The following is a 23,803-nucleotide window of genomic DNA, read 5'->3' on the forward strand; positions in this document are numbered from 1 at the left end:
CTTTATTTAACTAACATCATCACAACTTCACTATGGTGATACTATTTGATTTTTATTTGAAAAATTAAGAAACAAAACCTCTTCATAATAGCATGAGAGAGATTTATCTTCATTGTTAGACACTTGTTTTCATATAGTGTTATTTATTTCATATGAAATTATAATTAACATAATTTTTTCCCCATGACTTGCTGGACAATTTCAAGACAAACTTCGCTGTCATCCGTTCAAAACTGCTGAAAATGATACAATTTAAGATGAAATTACAACACTCAACTGTTTTTTAAGATATTTTGAGCTCAAAACAAATCTGTGGTTCTTTTATGTGTGTCACACCATAGGACGTTGCGTCACACTAAAGGACAGAAATGGTAGTTATTAAATTATTTATTTTCATTTTAAACATGACAAAGGAGAAAGAAAGTTCAATTTTGATACAAACAATATCAACATGTTTTTTAAACAAAATAAAAAATAATTTTCATCAGTCTCTCAGTCAATCAGTATGATACTGAAACTTTTCTATCCCCCCTGCTGCATGTGTGGCACAGCTAAATATGATTGATATTCAAACTATATTCATTAAGATGGGAATTTGTTTTTTATAGCATATGGCTACTCTTTTTAAAGCATCATTTTGATTCTATTTACTTTCTGCATTGTTCTCTTAGGATCTCCTCCCTTTTGGTGGATCCTTGTTAATTTTCTGTCTATATTTCCATGTCCTTTCTCTTCCACTAATTTCTCTCCCTCGATTCTTTCTGTTTCAAAAACAAAGTATCACATTTTATACTTATTTGCATGACACTTTATAACATTTGCATTTAAGAACACCGAAAATGATCAAAAAAGAATAAAAAGTACAGGCGTCATACCGGAGGACATTTTCTGTCACACCACAGGACTTTTCAGCCTTTTTCTGTCAATTAATGACCTTGCTATTCCAAGCTAACTGGTAAGCAAGACACATTTGCATAATTTTCCATGATTATGTAGTTTAATATATAGTTTTTAATTAAAAAATATAATTTAGGGGTGTCACACCAAAGGACAACAAAATGTAACACTTTTGTATAGTTGTTCCAAATAAATTGAATATTTGAACAGTTCTGAGGGGAAAATTGACCATGTGCACATGGCTTCACAGGGGGCTTCAGTAACATGAATAGGGTCCTTCAACTAATTAAATTTTTCCTGGAATTGGCCGATTTATAATCAGGATATGGTGTTACACCATAGGACATGGTTTTCAGAGACAAAATGTATCAAAGCTCCTAAGCTTTCAGAAATATATGGATGAAAAAATGATTGTCATTTATTAAAATAGACACTTATACAATTATACTGGAGGTATTTATTAACATTTTTATGTTTTCTTATCAATTTATAAAAGTTGTAATTTATTAAACCATGCTTGAGACAGTCACACCATAGGACAATTTTTAGATTTGGCTCAAAAATGTAAAAAATCAAATAACACTGCAGCTTTTAGGCTATAACAACAGGTCCATGTAGGACAAAGAAATGTACAGAAAACGATTTACTGCATTTTAAATGACGACAGTATTAATTATATTCATTTTTATCTTGTGGGACAGTGAAAATGCCATGACAGCAAACCTAATAGCCTATATTTTATTACAATTAACAAAAATATTTTAATATAGTTTTCATCCGAGCTTTAGTTAATGGTATACTCTCAAAAGCACCATGTCTACCTTAATACCAATTTGACAAAATAAATAAATATGCCTAAATAAATAAAACAAACGGCCTATGGACTTTTCTTTGTCATATTACATCAGTAGAAATAGTGGCCTTCCATGTCTTACAAGGTTTCAGATCTAGTCTTCATTTTGTATGCATTCATCTTAAAATGCTCCCCTATCTTCTGCACGGAGAGTGCAATGAATTACAAATGTAAAACGAATTGGGAACCTTCCAAATGTAAATGAACTCCGAGCAGGTGACAGATTCAACTGTGTGTCACGGTGCGATCGTCAAACTTGTTCTAAATACAGATGGCCGTTCGCGAGGCAAAGCTTTACCTTTACAGGTGACAGGGCTTGTCAAACCCTTCGCGTGACAGTAAGGGAGGACAGAAAAAAAAAAATTAAACCTACAAGAATAGTCCTCATTATAATGGAACGCCCCACCAAAAGTGTCACTCTACCTCCGTGTGTTGAGGCGCAGGACACTCTGGTGTGACAAGGGGGTCTTGCATATTTCCAAAGTTGTTTACAGTCATTGTTGCTCAGCTCTCTCGGTGACAGTTGACTCAGCCCCGCGCACGGCACGCCGGTTATATTTGGGCTCTTGAATGTCACAAAGAAATTGTGCAGATATCATCCCTACGTGTACAGTCACAAAGCCACCTAAAGCTGAAGGATAAGCAAAGCCGTGTGCTGTGTTTTACCGAGATCTGCAGAAAACAGGGCGACGAATCAAGCGTCCTTCAAGTTTGCCCGTGTCCGGTTTATCCGAACAGTTCAACGGAAAGGAATTAAGACACGCAGGAATACAAACCGAGAGATGGGAAGAGACACATCCAGAGAATGAGGTGATGGTAGCCATGGCTAACCTGATAGCGCTGACCTATGAAATATTCCTGCAAGCTGCTAAATGAGGCCCGGGCACAATCTGTGGAATGGATTCAAATAGTAAAATGTGTTAAAATATATATATCTAAAATACGTCATAAAGGAGGAGGCGGGGGATGTGAGGAGCTTTGTGAATGACAGGCTGAGCTTTCTGTGGAGTTCAGTGGGCGCAGATTCTGTGTGGGCCATCAACTAAAACTTCAACAGCCACAATAATATAGCTCTCGATTCCCTCGACTCATTAAATATTTAAGCACACAAAAGATATCAGTTCTGTTTCTCAGCAGGACTCCCTTTTCTTTTTTAAGCTTTGATAAAAACAGAAGAAGTGAAAATAAAGGAAGTAGCTAATGATATGGTAACAATTTGTTACCGAAAATGGGCTAACATCACAAATGAACAATTTTACAGCATATGTAGGTTATATACACAGCCTACCATCTACAGACCTACTTTTATTTAGAAAATATGCTTAAATCTGATCAAAACTGACAGTAAAGACATTTTTTCAGTTTACAAAACAAGCAGGTCATTTCAAATAAATGCTTTTAATTATTTTCTATTCTATTTTGTATTCATAAAATAAATAAATTAAAAAAGATCCACAAGAAGATTAAGCAGCAATACATATACAGTACATATATATATATATACAGTTTAATGTTAAAACAGAAAAAACATATAATATACACACACACACTAATGGTAATAGATACAACATATTTAGATTTTTAAAATTGAAATATTAAAAAAATATATTATTTATATATATATATATATATATTAAATGCACTAAGACTGTTATTTATTGGTCATGATGATGTAGAACAGTATTGTAAGTGTAAGAGACATAAAAGAAAAATGGGACACAATATTTAAAAATGTTAAACTATAGATTTCATGTCGCAAACACTGACATAGCATGTTCAAATTTCTCATTCATTCTCAAGTAAAATGCATATGAATTTTTTAACTAACCAAGCATTGGATATTCCCACCATGTAAGTGAATTCCCTGTAAAGGAGGCATAAATTCACAATACCATCACAAAGCTGAAATCACTCAGAGTAAAGTATTCATGTATTTTTCTAAAACAACATCAGATCTGGGACATTAGAGACCTGGGCTTCACTGTGTGGAACATCTGAAGAGTCGCAGTGTTTTTCATTTTGACTGCAGCACTTGGTAACAGTCATCTCTCTGAGTCTGAGGGCAACATTTCACCCAGGAGGGAAGTGTTAAGTGTAATCCCACTCAGCAAGACCCCGATAGCAGCTGCTTCACAGAAAATCATGCCCATTATGTTTGTTCATTTCTCATCAGCCTCTCGCTGAAGAACCACAGGAGAACTCTTGTGAGGTTTTTATATATTTATTCCAGTTATTTATTAATTACTTTCTGTTTTCACAGGGGTGTCATTTCATAGAACATTCAGCTTTACCACAAAGCCCCCTGGATATTTTGTGATGTGAAGCCCTGACAGATCCTTTAAGTTTACAATATGTACTTTCTGCTGCAGACATAATGCTTCCAACAAACTTTCAGTTGTCAAAGTTTAACAAAACGTATCTATGAATGACTTCTGTGGCATTTCATCGATTATCACAGACATTTTCAACTCATCTGTCAGTTAAAGAAAAAAAGTGTACAGTATATTTACAATTTATGCCTATGGAGGGAATGCACTCAAAAAATAAGGTGATTCCATAGAAGAACCATATTTGGTTCCCCAAAGAAACTTTCAGTGAACAGTTGTGTGTGTGTGTGAAGAACAATTAAAAAAAATCTAGAGAACCTTTTCCTTTTGTACAATGGAAAGGTTCCATGGATGATCCCAATAAAGAACCTTTTGTGGGCTTAAAATGTGCAGCTTGTATTTTTGTTTAAGCGCTTATATTAATTCTTTCACATAAAAAATATATGTTATGTGAGCTATAAAGTCACTAAATTATGCCATTAGTGGTGAGACTAATTTTTTAGGCAAATAAACGACTGGTAATGCATTACCAACCAACTTTAGCATGTTTTTACAAATTTAAGGACAAGTCAAAATGCTTAGCTCCATTCATATCCCTAACAGAGCATGCATTAACAAGATTGAGACCATGGGTACAATTCTCAGCGATTTGCTTTAACTTGACCAAATGTGCACTCGTATTAAATGCATGCTTAAATGCAATATAAGTTGCTTTGGATAAAACCATCTGCCAAGTGCATTAATGTATATTTGTTTATATAATCAACATCATGTTATAGATATAAGCTCTATAAAGCTCTATTATTTGATTTTGTGTGTAATCCAAAACATTCCTTATAAATATATTTTAATTGATTTTTGTTTCGGTTTAATTTTACTTTCATGTTCAGATCTATAAACTTTTTTTTTCACAAAAGACTGAAACATAAAAAAATATAAAGTGAAAATCCTTGCCAATTTGGTATCACACATAATTTTAAAACAAAAACACTGAACAAAAGACTGTAAACGTAATATCTTCCTGTGAGAAGTAATAGCAGGAGGGAGACTTGGAAGTGAAAATACAAGACAAATAGAGTGATGATTAAAAAAAAGAACACTGAAGGATATAGAACGAAAGTCCTGTCATTATTTACTCATGTTATTCCAAACCTGTTTGCTCTTATGTTTTTCTGTGAAACACAAATGTAGATATTTTTGAAGAATTGTTACACAGGTCTTACCATACACCCAGAGTTCACAGTGACCCAGGTCTGTCAAGCTCAAAAAGGGCCTTTTTGGAGTTTGACAGATGTAAGGGAACACAAAATACTCCGTAAGACTTGTGTGCTTTAACACAAGTCTCAAAGTTCTCAGTTTTATGGCATTTTTGGTCCCTTTTAAAGCTTGACAGATGTAGTAAGAGCTGTGTACAGAACAAATAACAGCATAAGGCTTCAGAACAACTTTTTTTTTTTTTTTTTTGATTGAACTATTTCCCAATCTGCACAGGGTTGAGAGATAATGAAAAGCCATTATTTATTGAAACTTTTACAATAAAATAAATAACTTTAGAATAAAATGAATCCAAATAAAACAACTATTTAAAAAATAAATATTTTATTTGTTTATCTAAATGTTATGTGACCATTAACTGACATCAGAGAACCATGAGCATGCAAATGTTTTGAAATATTAAATATGACAAATTTCAAGTTCAAAGGGGTTTGACTAACAAAAATAGTTTGGGAATCCCTACTCTTAATTATTTTAAAAAAGATTTTAGTAACACCAATTCTAACTATTAACTTGTGCTCACTAGCGTGCTTATTATTAACATATCGGCTGTTTATTAGTACTTATAAAGCACATATTCTACATCCCTAATCAATACCTAAACTTAACTAGCTTAGCTATTAATAAGCGGCAAATTGGGAGTTTATTGAGGCTTAATTAGTAGTTAATGGTTTGTCAATAGCGAGAATTAGACATTAAAATAAAGTGTGACCAAGACTTTTGTTTTTAATTTAGTTTTTTTTTTAAATACTATGTATCTGACTCAATGGTTTTCATTAATTTAATGAAAAATAATGGTTACAGACATACTCCACATTAGGAGAGTAATGTCTAGATCACATTAGTTCCTGTAGTCAACATTAAAATGTATTTGCAACACATTTTACTGCTGCAATGTGCAAAACAGAACCTTAAATGGGAATATAACATGTAAAGCAAGACTGTTATCCATCAGGAATTAATTGTGAGAGTGGGTGTTACATAAACCAATTAGTGGAGAAAATGGGGAGAATTTGGCAAAATAATGTCCCAAAAACCAACAACTGCTGGTAAACTGCCATAAAAATGAGCAAATGTTTATAAATATTCACATATTTAAAGAAAAACCTAGACCTGCCTGTTAATTTCTCTTGGACATGTCTAAGGACACCAGGAAAAATATGAAGTAACCACCTTGCCATCTACTGGTCAAAACACGTCATATGAACTACAAGGAATATGAGGTGCACAGAAACATACCCATTGATATTTTCCAGTCCAGCTGAGAACATCTACATTTGCAAAGCAAGTTTTCACAGCTTGAAAGAGCAGAACGGTTAACACTCCTCTTCAGCGTTCTGTCATGGATCCTTGGCCATCTTGTGTTTCAGATTCTTGATTTTGAGTGAGTAGTATTCTTCCTGAAGCTGTAAGACTCTTTCCTGTCTGCGTAGCACAGACATCTCCAGATCGCTCTTTCCTGCTGATTGTGTAGGCGCCGGGGGTGAAACAGTCTCTGCTGTGTTTGATTGGCAGTCGTTTGCACGGTTAACAGGCTGAACGTCCAACATGGGAGCAATCTCAGCTGGAATAACATATTTCTCCTCTTCCTCGTGTGAGATTGCACTTTCATTCTCAGTTTCAGCTCTGTGAAAGGGCAAAGTTGTTAAAATGGTGATTGTCATACACATAAGCTGAATTCAGTTCTCTTTAATGACTTATTGCGCTTGAATGATCAAATACATACAAAATGATGTCAAGATACCCATCTAATTCACATAAACATGTCTTAAGTGAATGTAAACGGGAGAAAATCACATGTGTATCAATGTACTGGATTTGTGCATTAGGTCTTAAAGTGACAGCTGCCTAATATACCTGCTGCTGTCTGTGTCTTTAATGTTAATCAAACAAAAGACAAATAGTTCTCTGATTTTTAGTGAATAACTTTAATAAGAATCGATGTATATTTACTTCCTACAGTGAATGAATTAGGCAGTGTTTCCTTTTTACATTAGATTTTAAAATGTCTTACTTGAATGCTACTGTTGAATAGAACTAATGTACTTGAAATGTATTTCATATGTATCTTTCTTATATTGTATTGCTCAATTGTTTATTTGCATCACGAGATAAAATGATAAAAAATAAATTACGTTAACAACACACAGATCTGGAATGACATTAGAGTGAAAAGTCTCGTTAACACATATTTTAAGTTTTAACATTTGAATTGCAAAATTACACAAATTTTTTGGCCAAAAAAATACAAAATGTTCACAATTTTGTTTGTTTCTATGAAATAAATCTGAAACTTATTTTAAATATAAATTTAACCTCAATTCAAAATGTATATACTAATGTAGTTTTTTTAATAATATAATACTAAAATAACGTTTGACTACATTATCATGCCAAGTTGGACGCGACTTATTGATTAGAGGTTTGTGCTCATACCCTGGCGAGTCGTACGGTGCCATGTAGCTAGTGCTTGGAAAACTAGAGCGTCCTTGGTTGTGAAGACCATGTCTGTGGTAAGATGGATGTGAAGGCAGAGATGGGCGGTGAATAAACTCCTTTAAGAGGTTCCCTTGAAACTCCATCATCTCCTTCCACATGGCCATAAGACTCGCTCGTTCCTCCTTCTGCTCTTCCCTTCGCAAGCGTTCCTCAAACTCCCTCTGGTTCTGCACGTGGAGAGGCTCTTGATCTCTCATAGAGTCGGTAATGCAATGCTTTTTGGCCTTCTTCCTCACAGGCTGAGTGACAACTGAAAATATGAACATAATAATTAGTTATGCACATCATGATTCATGTGCAGGCAAAGTAGTGATCCACAAATGTTTTTATCAGCCGAACTCCTTTGACCCAAAATATTTTCTTTAATTCCCTCTGTGATTTTAAATGAACATTTCAAGAATTCATCAATATTATTTAATGGTCACATGACGTGCGAATAAACAAATAAAATACTTAAACTTTGTTAAAATTAACAAATTTGATATTTTTATCATTTAATAAACACTAGTTTCATCCACTCGTGAACCTCAGTTTACGAAACCTTGAGATAAAGCAACAATTATCCCATTTTAAGCTATAAAGCATAAATAAAAATAGTGATTTTGAATATTCACTTGAACAGATTCGAAAAGAAATTTTAAAACCCTTTTTTTATTTTAAAATGATTGTAAACACTTATAGATTTAAATATGTAAATGAGGTAGTGTGGCAAAAGGTAGCATACTAAATACTGTACATTAGAGACATTACATACTACATATTTTAAGAAAAATGTACACCATGTGTATAAGGTGTTATACACAGTAGTATGCATAATGCTGATATCGTATTCAAAACAGACTCTTATTGGTTGCAAATCAAATGTATTACCCTCATACACAATAACCAAACTAACAAGCAAATTAGGCCATTCTACATCAATGCATATAGAGTGTTTGGCATGTTTATCATTGCACACTATATGCATAGTTTACTATTGTTGCACACTGATTCACTCACTATAGTTGTATTACGTGAAATCCAATATATAGCGAGCAGTATCTATTGCTCAAGTGCAATCATAAAGCAGAACATAATAGTAGGCATCAGCACACCGTCGGTCATGTCATCCGTCTCCTCATCATGACTGACTGACACCTCGATGTCCGTGGATCTGCTCTCGGTTCTCGCGTCCTCGATGGATGTACTCTGGGGCTCTTCGAGTTTGATGTTATTATGAAGTGTTAAAGCGTCTGTGGAGCGGTTGCTGCCCCAGATGGACTTGCAGAGATCATAGTAATTCCAGTATACTCTGCCGTGGCCGTTGTTTTTGTGATGCTGGTGTATTTTCAGGAACTTCTGCTTGAGTGTTTTCAGTTTGGTGGTGACCTGTCGCTTGGTTCTGTGGATCCCTTGCGCCCGCAGAAGCCTTGATATTTCAGCGTAAATAAGAGAGTCGCGAACCGTTCCGCTGATTTGCCTACTGATTTCTTCATCCTGTCGGATGTACAGCAGCGCCCTCGTCTCGGTGTCCGTCCAGTTTCTTTCTACTGACATCTCTTCATACATTTCGCGGCGTGGAAATCTTGCGAAATCACGTAAAGAGATCATTTACACACAACATCAGTTGATTCTCCGCTCGCGCGTCACGTAGGCCTGCGAGTACACGACGTATGTGCGTCACTCGTTCTGAGCTTTGTGATTGGCTCAGACTCGCTAACTCAGACTCGGCTTGTTCTTGGATCGGATTCCTCCATAACACAAGTATTCTACATTTTCAGATCAGAGCTGGAGAAATGAGCTAAACTGTCACATATCGTCTGATGCAAGTGCAGCATCAAGTCCTAATCGGGAAAAAATTCTTTGAGAATTGATAAAAGTTTTATTGTTATGTACATGCTAAGGCACTCACTGCAGAACTGACCAACAGCTGATTGATCAAGCCAACAATTATACAAAACTAAATTACAAAGTCAATGAAAAAAAGTACAAAAGCATTGTTTTGTGGAAAATTATTTCTACGCTTAAAATATGGAGTTTGTATAAACAAACATAAAAGTAGTATTTCAGAGAATGTACAAAGCACCAACTGCAAAGAGATCAACGGTGTTGGACATCAGAGTTAGATGAAGGCAAAAGAACATAATGGATAAAATAAACATTTGTACAAGAATAAAATTGCAATCCCAAATTAACCGACAACACTGAGAAATGCAGATACAGCTAGCTATAGCACTGGTCACATGATTCAAAGAAAACACATTTCACTTCCACCTCATCGAGCATGTGACCAATAAATGTCAATAAAATAACATGAGCAGAACCAAATAATACAATTATACCTGCATCACTGTTACACAAAAGTTTTTTGTACACCACATAAACAAGATGGAAAAATCCACCAAATTTAACATGTTAAATGCACTGTAAACATGACCATTTCAGGAAACAGAACACTGTTTTGAGAAAATACATGAAACTTTAAAGAGAAATATTACAAAACAATTGAGGTGTAGATACCACACATCTGAATATAAAGCTGCACAGAGGATCTGCAGGATGCATTGGCAGGTTCACAAAAAATAAAAACAAAAAGATTAAAATTTCCCAGTGCATTGTGCCAGTAAATAACTTGATTAAAATAAAATAAAATTCACTAATATATCTGGGAGATTATGGGAGATTCTACTGCAAAAACTTGATTGAGAAAACAACAGCTACAGAATATCTCTGTAATAAAGTAAGAAATGATTCATTATGAAAGCATGACGAGCATCATGAAAAACATGATACATGAATCTTTGATTCGGTATAAATCGATTAAGTTTATACCACTCTCCCTGATATTCAGAAATCCTGGTGTGATATAAAAAAATAAATCTGTCATGATAAAGCGTGATGGTTTTTGCCTTTGCTATTGTTCGGTGACATAATTAATGTGCTTGATTCTGAACAAGAGACTGATTGTCTCATCGCTCTCTACATCCTGGAGTCGTTGAGCAGCACATAGGAAGAGTTTTTGGCTTTATATTGGGTCTGTAAGGAGACTGGGCATCCCACAGCTCAGAGACTCGCTCTCTCACTGACCACATCCTGCAGGCGTTTGAGCAGCACGTCATCGTTCTCTTGCCGCAGGCATTTAGATGGAGACTCAGTCTCATCGCCTTCCATGGTGAACGCCCGTTTCTTGCTCACCCCACCCTGACGGATCATCTGGTTTATGTCACTCAGCTCCTGAAGAGAAACAGGAAGCAGAAGGCTTTTAGATCCACAACTCTAACTGGAAAAACTTACAGTATGACCATTCAAATGTAAAAAGACAGAAAAGTGGAATTAATTGATAAGTTATACTGACTACGATAATACCCAGTTGCATTGTGTGCATTTCATTGTATATGGACATTCTTCAGAACACCTTTTGTGTTCCACAGAAGTCAGTCATATGTGACCCTGGACCACAAAACCAGTCTTAAGTCGCTGGGGTATATTTGTAGCAATAGCCAAAAATACACTGTATGGGTCAAAATTATTGATTTTTCTTTTATGCCAAAAATCATTAGGATATTAAGTAAAGATCATGTTCCATGAAGATATTTTGCAAATTTCTTACTGTGAATACATCAAAACTTCATTTTTGATTAGTAATATGCATTGCTAAGAACTTCATTTGGACAACTATAAAGGCGATTTTCTCAATATTTCGATTTTTTTGCACCCTCAGATTCCAGATTTTCAAATAGTTGTATCTCGACCAAATATCGTCTGATCCTAACAAACATACATCAATGGAAAGATTATTTATTTCTACATCAGCTTTCAGATTATGTATAAATCTCAATAAAAAAAAAAAGTACATTTAAGACTGGTTTTGTGGTGCAGGGTCACATATGGATTTGGAGTGACGTGGATGTGTAAATTATTAGAATTTAAAAATGAATGAAATATTCCGTAAGGGAATTATTACTGTTGATCAGTGGTGGAAAGAGTACAAAGAAATTGTACTTAAGTAAAAGTATTGCTACTTAAGGAATAATTTACTTAAAAGTACTAAAAAAATAATATGACTCAAGTAAAAAGTAGTTTGCTGAAAAACTACTCAATTTACTGCGTTACAAAGTGAGACTCACAAAAGTATTAAACTTATCATATTCCAGGAAATCCCTTATTTGACAGATGCATCAGATATCACTACAGCTGAATAACATGCAAATAGAGACCCTTTAACTGATGAAACATGGAAGACAATAAACACACAATTGAATGCAATGCTAATTGTCATAGCTTGTATCATATTATAACATTTTATTAAATATATTTTCTGTCTCATTCTGTAATAAGAAGCAACATGGGACCACAGAAGCTAATTGTTTCAAATACAACTAATGTTATATAGTGATTTTCTCATAAAACGTCACGTTTGATGCTAAGCAAACATACTAGCTATCCCCGTTCCCCTGTTTATAACCCATTAACCTATTTTGAAAATGTGGTTGTTTTTAAGAAGGGCAAAGTAAAGCAAAATATGGTAAGTGAGAGGTTTTCAAAGAAATTAAGGTTTAAAACAGTGTGAATAGAAAGGTGGGGTATTAAAAAATTATGTGGGGTATGGGTAAGGTTGGGCATTGTTTGAATTTTAATGATTACGATTCTTAGGAATTCCTCATTTCGATTGCAATAAGATAATAAATGAATAAAAAACTTTGATATCATTCACATTAATTATAACTCTTATTGCAAAATACTTCCTTGTTAGCTGAATACTATGAATGAAAATCAATAGGTTAAAGAACACTTACAAAATGTGTGTGCAGCAGAGAAAACAGCACGCAAGTTCTTAACTTGAATGGTTTACAATCACATTAAAAATGTAGTTTGTTAAAATAGCAAAGTATAACAGAAAGCCATCATTTCAGAAGTGAGGGGGACAGAAATGGAAAAAAAATTGTATTCTATATTGTTTTCTGTATTCTCCTAATGACAATTTTATGATTGGTTTATACAAACACATAAGGTAGAATAGTTTTTATGCTGTAATAAATGTTGTCAATTAGCACTGCATTATACATACATTTTATTTATTTATTACCTGGAAATGACTTGAAATGACTTTTTTTTTGGCTGCAGCAATAGCCTTTGTCCATATTAGGGATTTCCTGCATGTCATAGATTATACGACCCCTTTATTTTATTCAACTCAAGTAAAAGTAAAAGTACCACAGTTATACTTAAAGTAGAAAAAAAATGTAAAAATGTACTCAAGTACTGTAACGAAAGTATTTGTAATTAGTTACTTTCCACCTCAGCCGTTGATGCTTGTTGTGACATCCTGTAGCTTGACTAACCTTTGATGGGCTGCCAGTGAACTTGTATGTGTACGCAGTACTAGGTGTGAGACTTGAGCTGTTTTTATGAGGAGAGACAAAAATGGAGTGTCTCTGAGAAACACGGCGAGGAGAGAGAGGCTGTGCACGAACCGACGGGAACGGAGATAGCGGAGGAGCCTCCATCTTTACAGAGAAAGAGGGAGAAAGAGTCAAATATATTTTCCAAATTATCAAAAAAAAAAAAAAAGTTATTAAAAGACAATTTTCAAAAGAAACAGTAATACACCAACCTTGTTATCAAGTGTGGAATGTGCATATTTGAGAGCGAATGATTTCATCTTCAGCACGTAAACGGAGTTGTAGAACTGGATGAGGTCTCCTCTTTCCTCCGATTCGCTGTCAGCGTCTGTTGTGTTTGCCTGTTCCGTCCTCTCATTGGCTGTAAACACAAACAAATAAATACAAATATTTTAAAATGCAATAAAAAAAGGAGACTTGCCAACATCAAAATAGGTATAAATTACACACACACTTTCAAAAGCTTGAGATTGGTAACATTATGTTTTTGAAAGAAGTCTCTTCTGCTCACCAAGGCTGAATATAGATTCTATTTGGGGAAGTCGTGGCCTAATGGTTAGAGAGTCGGACTCGTAATCGAAAGGTTGCGAGTTCGAGCCCCCGGCCGGCAGGGATTGTAGGTGGGGGGAGGGAACGTCCAGCGCTCTCTCCACCCTCAATACCACGACTGAGGTGCCCTTGAGCAAGGCACCGAACCCCCAACTGCTCCCCGGGCGCCGCAGCATGGCTGCCCACTGCTCCGGGTGTGTGTTCACGGTGTGTGTGTGTGTGGATTTGTTCACTACTCACTGCTGTGTGTGTGCACTTGGATGGGTTAAAGGCAGAGCACCAATTTCGAGTATGGGTCACCATACTTGACAATACGTCACGACTTTTTTACTTTACTTATTTGTATATATTTTAAAATGTAATTTATTCCTATGATGCACAGTTGAATTTCACAAAGTATCTTAAATGTCACATGATCCTTCAGAAATCATTCTAATATGCTGGTTTGCTGTTCAAGATTCAAGAAACACCAACAGTGTGTGATATTTTTGTGTAAACTGGTACATTTTCTTCAGTAATATATTGTGCATTAGAAAAAAAAGGATAAAGAAACATTTAGGACAGGGGTTCCCAAACACGTTCCTGGAGCCTCCCCAACACTCCACATTTTGCATGTCTCCTTTGTCTGACACCCATTTCAGGTCTTGGAGTTGCTACTAATGAGCTGATGAGATGAATCAGGTGTGATTGATAAAGGCGCTGCAAACTGTGCAGTGTTGGGGAGTTTGGGAACCCCTGATTTAGGACATTGTCGTTACACTGTTCTGCCGGTGGATCCACTTCCATGTTCTCATCCGTCTGCTGCTCTCTGGGACGCCTCTTCAGTAAAACACTGCGGTATACCTACAAACACACCAACAAGATGTTGATACACCAAAACCTAAGCTCATCCACAAAAAAACAAAAACAAAAAAAAAAACAGTAACAGTTGCAGGTTTGGAAAGACTAAAGGCCTTTCCACACGGAGCGTGAAAAAGCGAAACGAATTTCGGATGCGATGACGCGTTAGAATTAAACAACAGCTTCCTATGGATGCTTCACGCACCGAAAACGCGCATGTTTTTTTTCACCCAGTCCGACGAATCTTTTCAGTTTCGCAAAGCGAAAACACAGGCCGTCCAATAAGATTTGAGCATTACATCACATGGCCAGAGCAACTGCTGTTACCGTAAAGGTCAACGCGGTGGTGCTAAAAGCTCAGAAGACTGTATTGAGCACGAGCGTAGAGGACTTTTTCCGCAAGAAAGAAGAGTGAATGCGGAGCTCTTGTTGTTGTTGGTATTTAAGAACAGACTATTCTCACATGTTCTTTATACAGAATAACATTTCTATTAATTCTCCACTGAATTATGTGATCTGAAGAGCACCGTACATTTTTTTCCACGAGCGCAAGTGTTTATGAGTCAGAGCTTGTTCACTCTAGACCTGTCAATCATGTAATCATATCTCTTGCTCTTCCGTATATATATATATATATATATATATATATATATATATATATATATATAAAAAAAAAAAAAAACATTTTTCTACACAAAAAATATGAAAGCAAATAGACCTATAATTATGAAGTTTTCTGTATATGTTTTTATGCAGGTCATGGTATTTGTTTTTAACAATAAAGGATTTTAATGACACATGACAAGCAGGAATCGATCAGTCCATTATAACACACAAAGAATGTATGTCTGCCTATTATAGAATCAAAATCCATTTGAGATCACAATCAGAAGTTATTACAAGAACTCGATGATGATTTAAAGTGGGTTTTGAGCAAAAACGTTAACAATTACATACATTTTCAATGTAGCCTGATGCTAACTGTACCATTAGTAAACATTATGGATATTTTATGTTTCTGATGAAGAAACAAGTTATTTATCTTAATTTAATGCTGTATATTGAGCAGTGGACGATGTAAACCACACAAGAAACATAAGCCACATGAAGAAAAAATGCATTGTTGGTCGGCGCCACCTAGCGTGCAGGCGTGAATTAGCAGCAGGTGAACATTCGTTTCGCGCTCAGTGTGAAAGCAACATTCGTGGGCGATTTGCCTCGCTTTTTCGCATCGCACTCAGTGTGGAAAGGCCTTAAGACTCTTGATACTCACGTGACTGTTGGCTTGAGGTTGGGTTCGGTAGCATTTCATAATGTCCTGAAAAGTGTGCTCTTCTTTTGTGATCTGCAGAAGCAGCAAACAAGTCAAAAAAAATTTTTTTTTAAATGAAAATCACTCAAGAGATAATTCAAATTTTTTTTTTAAAAGAAGTTAATTATATTCAGCAAGGTCTGTTTTTAACATTGATAATAATAGGAAATGTTTTTTTAGCAAATCAGCATATTAGAATGATTTCTGAAGGATCATGTGACATTTAACATACTTTGTGAAATTCAACTGTGCATCATAGGAATAAATTACATTTTAAAATACATTAAAATAGAAATTTTAAATTGTAATGTTTCACAATATGTCTGTATTTTTACTAAAAATAAATATAAATGTAAATAAATAAGTGCAAGTGTGCATGCATGTGTTGGTGAGAAAGAGATTTATTTGAAAAACATGAAATAAAAAAAACAAAACAAATCTGAGTTCTTTAGTTTTAGTCAACTGCTGTAGCTCGGCACAACAGTGTTGCAGTAGCCCCTCTCTCCACATTTCAAAAGCCATACCTTTGATATAATGTAGACGGCACAGAGCAGCAGCTGGTCCAGGTGCCTGTCCTTCATCAGGTCAGTGCAGTGTAGCAGCGAGTGCTCAAAACACGTCCAGATCTTCCCTCGCAGGTCTGATGAGATATCCAGCTTCAGACATAGGTCTCGCAGACGCACGCTGGCTAAATGATACACCTGACAGGACAAGCAACAGTTTATATGCACTTCTGCTAACAAAGATCTTCATTCAAGAGCACATGTTAAAAAAAAAAAAGAAAAAAAAAGCCCAGCACACATTTCCTCACCTTCCTGAAGAAGAGGGCGAGGGATCCTGTGCGGCGGGGTCTGTTGACGGCCGGTGGCTGTGTGTCGGAGCTGGCAGATGGAGCTGCGGTTCGGCTGGGGGAGGCGGTCAGCAAGACTTGAGCGGTGAGGGGGTTCAAATCACTGGCCTGAAGTTGGATGACTGTGAAACCGCCCATCTCGTTCTTTATCACTAAAGGATGAGGAACCATCACGTCAACAATAACAGGAATTTTTGGTGTCTTTTTGTCAAATAAATGTCAACAAAAACCAAAAGTGGTACCCGGCAGTGGAATGGTGAGCTGCTGGCCGTTTCCGGTGGCCATAGAGAAGATAGTCGTTGTGCCGGTGGTGTTCTGGTTGTTTGCTGTGGTGTTGGGAATGATTTTGATGGGCGTGACAGAGATTCTTTTAACTGGGGACTGCATTGGAGGATCGTCACCAAACAAGCGTCTCTTGGCGCTGCCGGCTGCAGGTGAGCTGTACCGGTCGTGGAGAGAGATGGGAGACTGAGGGACGTCTAAGAGAGAAAGAAATATTATCCGTATGAGTACATCTTTCTCAATATTCAAATAAACACACAAAGACATAAACACATAGATTCATCCATTGCAAGCCACAAAACGATTTTCCACATTATTATTGCATTGCTCATTGCCACAGTAAGTATATTCTGTTCAAAAATGTTTAAACTCTAGTTCACACATATGGTTAAAATAAGTATTTTTATGTTACTTAATTTATTTATTTTTTGCTCTTTGGAAAAAAAGTCTGAGGGGTTAAAAATAAGATTAATAATAAAAACAATGGAGCATTTTTTGCCTTTTTTAGTCCATTTATGTTAGCGTTGAGGTCATCTGTATGCTTGCAAATAATTGAATAAAAGGTAACACTTTTATGGGGTCTCAGAGTCTAGCCTTATTTTGAGAGGTGTGGTACCTTTGCGTGCGCTGGAGCCCAGGCCTGTGCGGACCTCCCTGATACGAGGGTGGATGATGGGGGATAGCGCCACCAATGGGAGGTGAGTGGGACCACCTGCATTGTTGCCCGTGTCAAAATTACTGGTAAAATTCACCTAAGAATCAAATACAAAACGCATGCCCTCAGTGATCCTATTTACAATTTCACAATATGTTCACCCTACAAAGTGGTTTTGTGTGTGTGTGTGTGTGTGTGTGTGTATGCACCTCTTCTACAGTGGGGACTTTATTATTAGCCTTATTGAGTGCTGTCCACAGAGCTGAGTCTCTGGTCCAGGCTTTGCTTTCCAGCACCTGCTCCTCTATACTGTTCAAATGCTTCACCATGTCTCGGGACAAACCCTCCTCGGAGCGGATGAACACCTCAATCACCTGCACAAACACATGTACATTTGCTTTAGTCCTTCAAAATAAATAAGATTTCTTTAAAAGTACTTAACAGTTTGTTGTGATTTTTTTCTATAGACATCAATATATACCGCATCATGATGCAATAGTACACCGTTCTGTACCTTGTAAAAGTAGAATGGCTGGATCTGAAAAATTTCCAGTATCCAGGGGAATGTTCTTTGAGAGCTGTACGCAAAAAGCACCACCTCCAGACAGCACGCCAACAGGGAGCAATGGAGCACCTCCTGCTCCAACAGGACCTGATAGAGATCAGGAGAAGAGAGGAAGAGGTAAGACAAAAAGCAGAAAGTAAGAGCTGTAGATATAAAACACAAAAATATCATCTGGCAAAAATCCAGATACACATTATTTGGCATCAGGGTGAATAGTTTTACTAGTTTTACTATTTATCAAGTTTAGCCGTTACACTGACTTACCGCCATGTCTTTCCCTTGTAATCTCTTCATCTCTTGAGTCATGATATTCTCCAGGATCTTAAAGTACAAGATCTCCGCCAGCTTCAGACGATTCTCAGCAAAATCTACACACAAGAACCAGCACTTACTTACAAGATGAAATATGAGGCTTTCATAACAGTCACCTATATTAAACATCTTTTTTTTTTAAAGATGTGCAGTATATCTGACCCATGTGTGCTCCAGGCAGGTCATCTGTGGGTTTGGTGTAGGCCTGTTTAAACCTCTCTCCCATGGTCTTCACTCGGTTCAGAATGGATTCAGTGGGATTTCGAGAGCAGGAGCTATAAAAACATGGTGAAAAGAAAAAAAATCTATCTCTAAGAAAACAGACTGAAGACTGAGGGCCGGTTATGCATACTTGGATGCACATGCATTTCATCATGTCTAATTTCTATTCATGGGTGGTTTGATTTTGGCAGATACTTACTTAAAGATTTGGACCAGAGCCTCGCTTGGAGCGTTTCGGAGGCCGGACACCATGCTCTGCAGGCGACTCACGCTTTGGGTAGCTGAGGAAACGGGGGTGACCAGCACCTCTTTCTCCTTCAGATACCGTCGACCCGTTAGAGGCGTAGAGGGAGCGAGGGAACGCGTCTGTGCAAAAACACAGCAGGATGAGGCAAACGTTTGGAGTCAATAAGACTTTTTTAAAGAATACTTCTATTCAGCAAGGCCACATTGAAATTCAAAGAAACCTGGAAAGTGTCTCATGGTTTCCACAGAAATACTAAGCTGCATAACTGTTTTCAACATTGATGATAATAATAATAATAATAACACATTTTTCTTAAGCAGCAATTAGCTTATTCTGAAGGATCATTTGACGGTGAAGACTGGAGAAATATTTCAGCTAAGATCAACAATTAGCATGATAAATGTTACTTTAATGTGACAGCAGTGAAAGAAATCTTCAGTACCTTCTCAAAGTGCTGCTGAAGGTTGTTCTCCACCTGCATGCGGGCGGATAGTTGACCTGACGGAGGCTCAGCGGTGGCCTTGCGAGGTGTGCCGATCTCCTCGTCTGCATCGGCCCCCAAAAACACTCGCTCATCAAAATCCCCCACAGTCAACACATATTCCTCATACTCACGATTTATAGCTTTACTGAGAAAAAAAAAACAATATTCATATCTAAGTACTTATTGAAAGGCGGCATTTCATTTTATGTTTTAATTTTTTTTATTTAAAATGTAAAATTGCTGGAAATGCCAAAAAAATTAATGTACACAGATATTTTAAGGCATATACTTACTTGTTGTCTTGGAAATTTGGGGTATCCAGTAATTCAGTCAGAGTCTCAGCATCACCTTTTAATATCTGAGAAAAATAAGGGAATATTTTTAGAATATGGCAAGCATGACCAAGCTGTAAACAATCATGATGTTCTTGCAGTGTAGATTGGTTATAAAAGTGTGAGTGTTCGTTCCTCACTCTTTTCTCAAACAGAGTCTTTATGTAGGGTTTGAAGTAGTGCTCCTTTATGCCTTTGGCCTCCACCACCAACCCATCATGCAGCTCACACAACTTGTCAATGACACAGGGTATTTCCTCCAAGTTTTCTGTGTCCTTTGGCAGGCCTAACGAGAGGTGAGCAGAACACTATAAATGAAGCATTTACAACAAAGCAACCTACTAATCTGATCATAAATTAATCTTAAAAAAATAAGTTTTCAGTTTATATTTCAGTCCTACATTGCTGCATCTGTATACTAATATACTCCTAAACGCTGATTACTACAAGTAGACTGAAACAGTGTTATTGTGATATAACCGTGATGTTCTGTGGCCTGACCCATGTTCCTGTTTCAACAGATAACACAGGAAAGAAAACAGATCTGAAATCATTTCACATTGTCATTGATGAAGAGTTATAAGTTGTAGTGTTTTAAATGAACTACAACTTCACATATTCAGTCAATATTCCAAAACTAAGTGCACTACCTTGCAAGAAACTCCTCTAATGAAATCAACGGACTCACTTGTAACTCTGCCTGCCTGCTCAAGGATAATGACTTGTAAACAGAAAATCAACAATTATTCAAGGAAACATTCTCTCACAGCGAGGTGAAGGGAGTTTTACCTCTGAAGTATTGATTGATGAGATCTTTCTTGTTGGAACACATGAGGGCGTTGCAAAACACCAGGTCCAGACAGCAGAGCAGGAGGTGATAGGAGTTGACCAGGTCATCTCCAATCATATGGAAATTACCTGAAATAAAGCAGAAATCATGTCATGAGTTTACTTGAGCATTCAGAATGCTTAAAATAAGTCAACCAGAAACTTTTGCCAAATCGTACATGCATAAAAATACACTACTGTCCAAAAGTTTGGAGTCATTATTTAAAAATCCTTCAAAAACATTTCAAAGTCTTACCAATCCCAAACTTTTAAAAATGTAGGCTTTTTACTCATGTTTGATGGTAAATCTTCACAATTTATTCATTCATTATGGCTGTGAAATAATGAACAGATTTTATTATCTTACATAGTTAATAGCATTATATGACACAGACTGTGTAAGTAGTCTAATCTAAACCATACCGACGGTCTATAGTTCAAACAGAGAAGGCTTCTTTCAGTCTAATTACCTTTTGTATACACAAAGAGAGTCCAACAGAACTTGAAGACGTCACTGATGTGGCATGGAAGACGCCTACAAAAGTAAGGAGTATATACATGTTAGCGTTTACTTTTTCAAAAGAAAGCTGAGAAAGGAGAGAAAAGGCAGGCAGATTTACCGATGTTTGCGGCTTCTAGGCAGCCGGGGAGGTTCACCCTGAGGATTCTGAAACATGTCCAGAAATATTGGCTCAAATTTACGAAAAATCACTGTCGACACTTCGAAATTGCGCTCCAGTCGACCTATGCGGCTGCGGAAATCCTGAGAGAGGTTCGACATGTCCAACCATTTCTTCATCTTGCTGAAGAACTGGATCAAACTAGAGGAACGAGAGCATAGCAACACTCACATCTTAATACAAACGAAAATCCTTGAATGCATAAAATAAATGCTCTGGCCATTCTTACTATAAAACTTTTCCATTAAATAAACTGGAATTACAGGAGAAGACGGCCATCCTGAAGGCATCCGTTCGAGATCCTTACCTGAGCTTCGCCGAGCGCAGGATCCTTGTAAGGGAAACGCCATTGCCCTCCATCACACCCCGTCCCACAGTGGGGATGGAGCTCTTCCTACAGGCAGCATACAGAGAGCAGGCCAGCCAGTGAACGACATCACCCTGAGACAACCAAACACATAACACAAATCACACACAGCTAAATTAACCTTAAAGCCCTTATGAGTTACATTCATTTCTAAGGCCTCTAAATTATCACCATAACCAGACAGTTCTAGACTTTTTAGTATAATTGTAAAAATGATCACCTTCAGGCCGTGGTTTACATGCCTGTGATTACTGCAACTGCATTCGGTTGTAACATGTCAACTTCCTCCAGTGTATACTGTCTATTCCCTGTGTATATGGTGTATACTGTCAGTGTGTGAAATGTGATTACTGTTATTTATGTATAATATGTTGTGTTGTTCACACTGCCATGTTAGAGACACCTGTGTACACAATGCATGACAATAACGAGGCTTGACTTTTGCTGTGAAATCTAATGAAGTAAAGCAAGCATTACTGGATTCATCAATCATTGCTGTATTGCATTATGTGTCTTTTCCTCACATTAAAACTACAGCTTTGATCATGACATTAAACATTTAAATATCATCTTACTAAAACATCACTGACAGATATAGAATGACGATTTATATGCATTTTAAGCAAGTATCTGTATTTATTTTAGAATTATCTCACTGACTTACATTACAAGCTAACTGAATTTTATCTTACTTTTTGGCCATATAAATATCAGAAACCACTAAATTTTTGGGCCGAGTTTGGGCCTCTGAACTTTTTTTTTAATGTATCTGATGTCTCAAATATGATACAAAACAAACACACATGCATAAGCCTTTCATACATCTTATTTTTAAGGGTTCAATAAATTGGCATTTCAAATAAGTTAGATTTTCATGACGATATGTCAGTTTTTAGAAGGTAAAGCTTGAATAAAATGAACACTACTTGTATCTTTAACCTACAGAAATCTGACAGATCTAGCAGCCAGTGAGAAAAAAAAGCATTTTTCCCAGCATTCCCTTTAAATGTCTTCCTCATTACGTCATGTGACATATCAGGGAGCCCTCAGTCATTTCTGAAGCAGAGCACTAATAAAATGCATTACTTTGATGTATCTTTGGACACTTTGAACTTAGTGGCATCGGTGTAATACCTATAGTATACTATAGGCACAACTATAGTATTTCGATATGTACTATAGTAGTATAATGGTACTCCAGAGAAACCCAGTGTGAATGCCATTACTAGAACTGGTTATATTGACTAACTGTTATGTGTCTGTATGAACACACAGACGAGCTGAAGGCGGGGAGAAGGCACCAGATGTTGCTGTTGTTTGAATGTGAATTAAAGTCGCACCTCGAGCGTGTAAGTGTTCCAGATGGAGCTGAAGTTCTCAAGCGCTTCTGCTGCCGTCTCCTCGTCCATATTGAGCTCCTGACAAAGCGCCTCGAAATTGCTCCGAATCGAACCATCGGCTGATTTAACGGACTCCGAATCCGTTTCATCTCCACTCATTGCTAGAATCCGTTAAAATCCGGTAATGTCCAAAGAAAAGTGTTCGGGTAAAACACGGAGTTGACCCGGATCGCCGCTGACCTCCTGATGCTATCCCACAATGCCGAGACATGCGAATGGCGCGAAAACGGGCTCCTCTCAGCCAATGGGCGAACAGGAGTAGATGGCGTCATTACAACAACAAAGACGACAGCGAGGAAGCATGAAGGATTTAAACTTCCTCACAGTCCAAACTATTACATTAAATATGAAGAACATAAACACAATATAATAAAGTCGACCGCGTTACTCTTTATTCCGGGACGTAATCTGTAACACACATAATAAACAAATGTCTTAATGAGAATTGTCTGCAATTTTACAAAAATGTCCCGTTTTGTTGCTTGTTTTTTCATATCATTGTGTATATTAGTTATATTACATCATTTGACATGTTTATCCTTTATACTTAATATTTAATTTCAATTATTAACTATATTGACATATGTAATTATAAAATCAATTAAAATCTTGCACAATTTAATTAAATCAATGATTTGTGCAACTA

At 36.6% G+C, this 23,803-nt stretch overlaps 2 protein-coding genes across 2 annotated transcripts; both read right to left on the reverse strand.

Annotated features, from left to right (window-relative positions):
* Positions 1-3,956: 3,956 nt before the first annotated feature.
* LOC306845207 (uncharacterized protein) lies at positions 3,957-9,507 on the reverse strand. The gene is made up of 3 exons (XM_079377867.1): positions 8,946-9,507; positions 7,789-8,101; positions 3,957-6,978 (listed from the first exon to the last, which is right to left on the reverse strand). Exons 1-3 carry the CDS (start codon positions 9,439-9,441, stop codon positions 6,693-6,695), a joined length of 1,095 nt encoding a protein of 364 aa, XP_079233993.1. The 5' UTR covers positions 9,442-9,507; the 3' UTR covers positions 3,957-6,692.
* Positions 9,508-9,695: 188 nt separating this feature from the next.
* Positions 9,696-23,368, reverse strand: LOC306845209 (retinoblastoma-like protein 1). The gene is made up of 22 exons (XM_079377869.1): positions 23,098-23,368; positions 21,698-21,831; positions 21,331-21,531; positions 21,181-21,245; positions 20,672-20,800; positions 20,023-20,168; positions 19,844-19,908; positions 19,509-19,695; positions 19,019-19,185; positions 18,760-18,872; positions 18,550-18,653; positions 18,235-18,372; positions 17,930-18,094; positions 17,682-17,817; positions 17,026-17,262; positions 16,745-16,935; positions 16,458-16,634; positions 15,895-15,966; positions 14,540-14,624; positions 13,445-13,593; positions 13,173-13,337; positions 9,696-11,064 (listed from the first exon to the last, which is right to left on the reverse strand). The coding sequence occupies exons 1-22, from the start codon at positions 23,254-23,256 to the stop codon at positions 10,894-10,896; spliced, it is 3,156 nt and encodes a 1,051-aa protein (XP_079233995.1). The 5' UTR covers positions 23,257-23,368; the 3' UTR covers positions 9,696-10,893.
* Between the last annotated feature and the right edge of the window lie 435 nt (positions 23,369-23,803).

Source organism: Barbus barbus (genome assembly GCF_936440315.1).
Source record: "Barbus barbus genome assembly, chromosome: 25".
Classification (NCBI taxonomy): domain Eukaryota; kingdom Metazoa; phylum Chordata; class Actinopteri; order Cypriniformes; family Cyprinidae; genus Barbus; species Barbus barbus.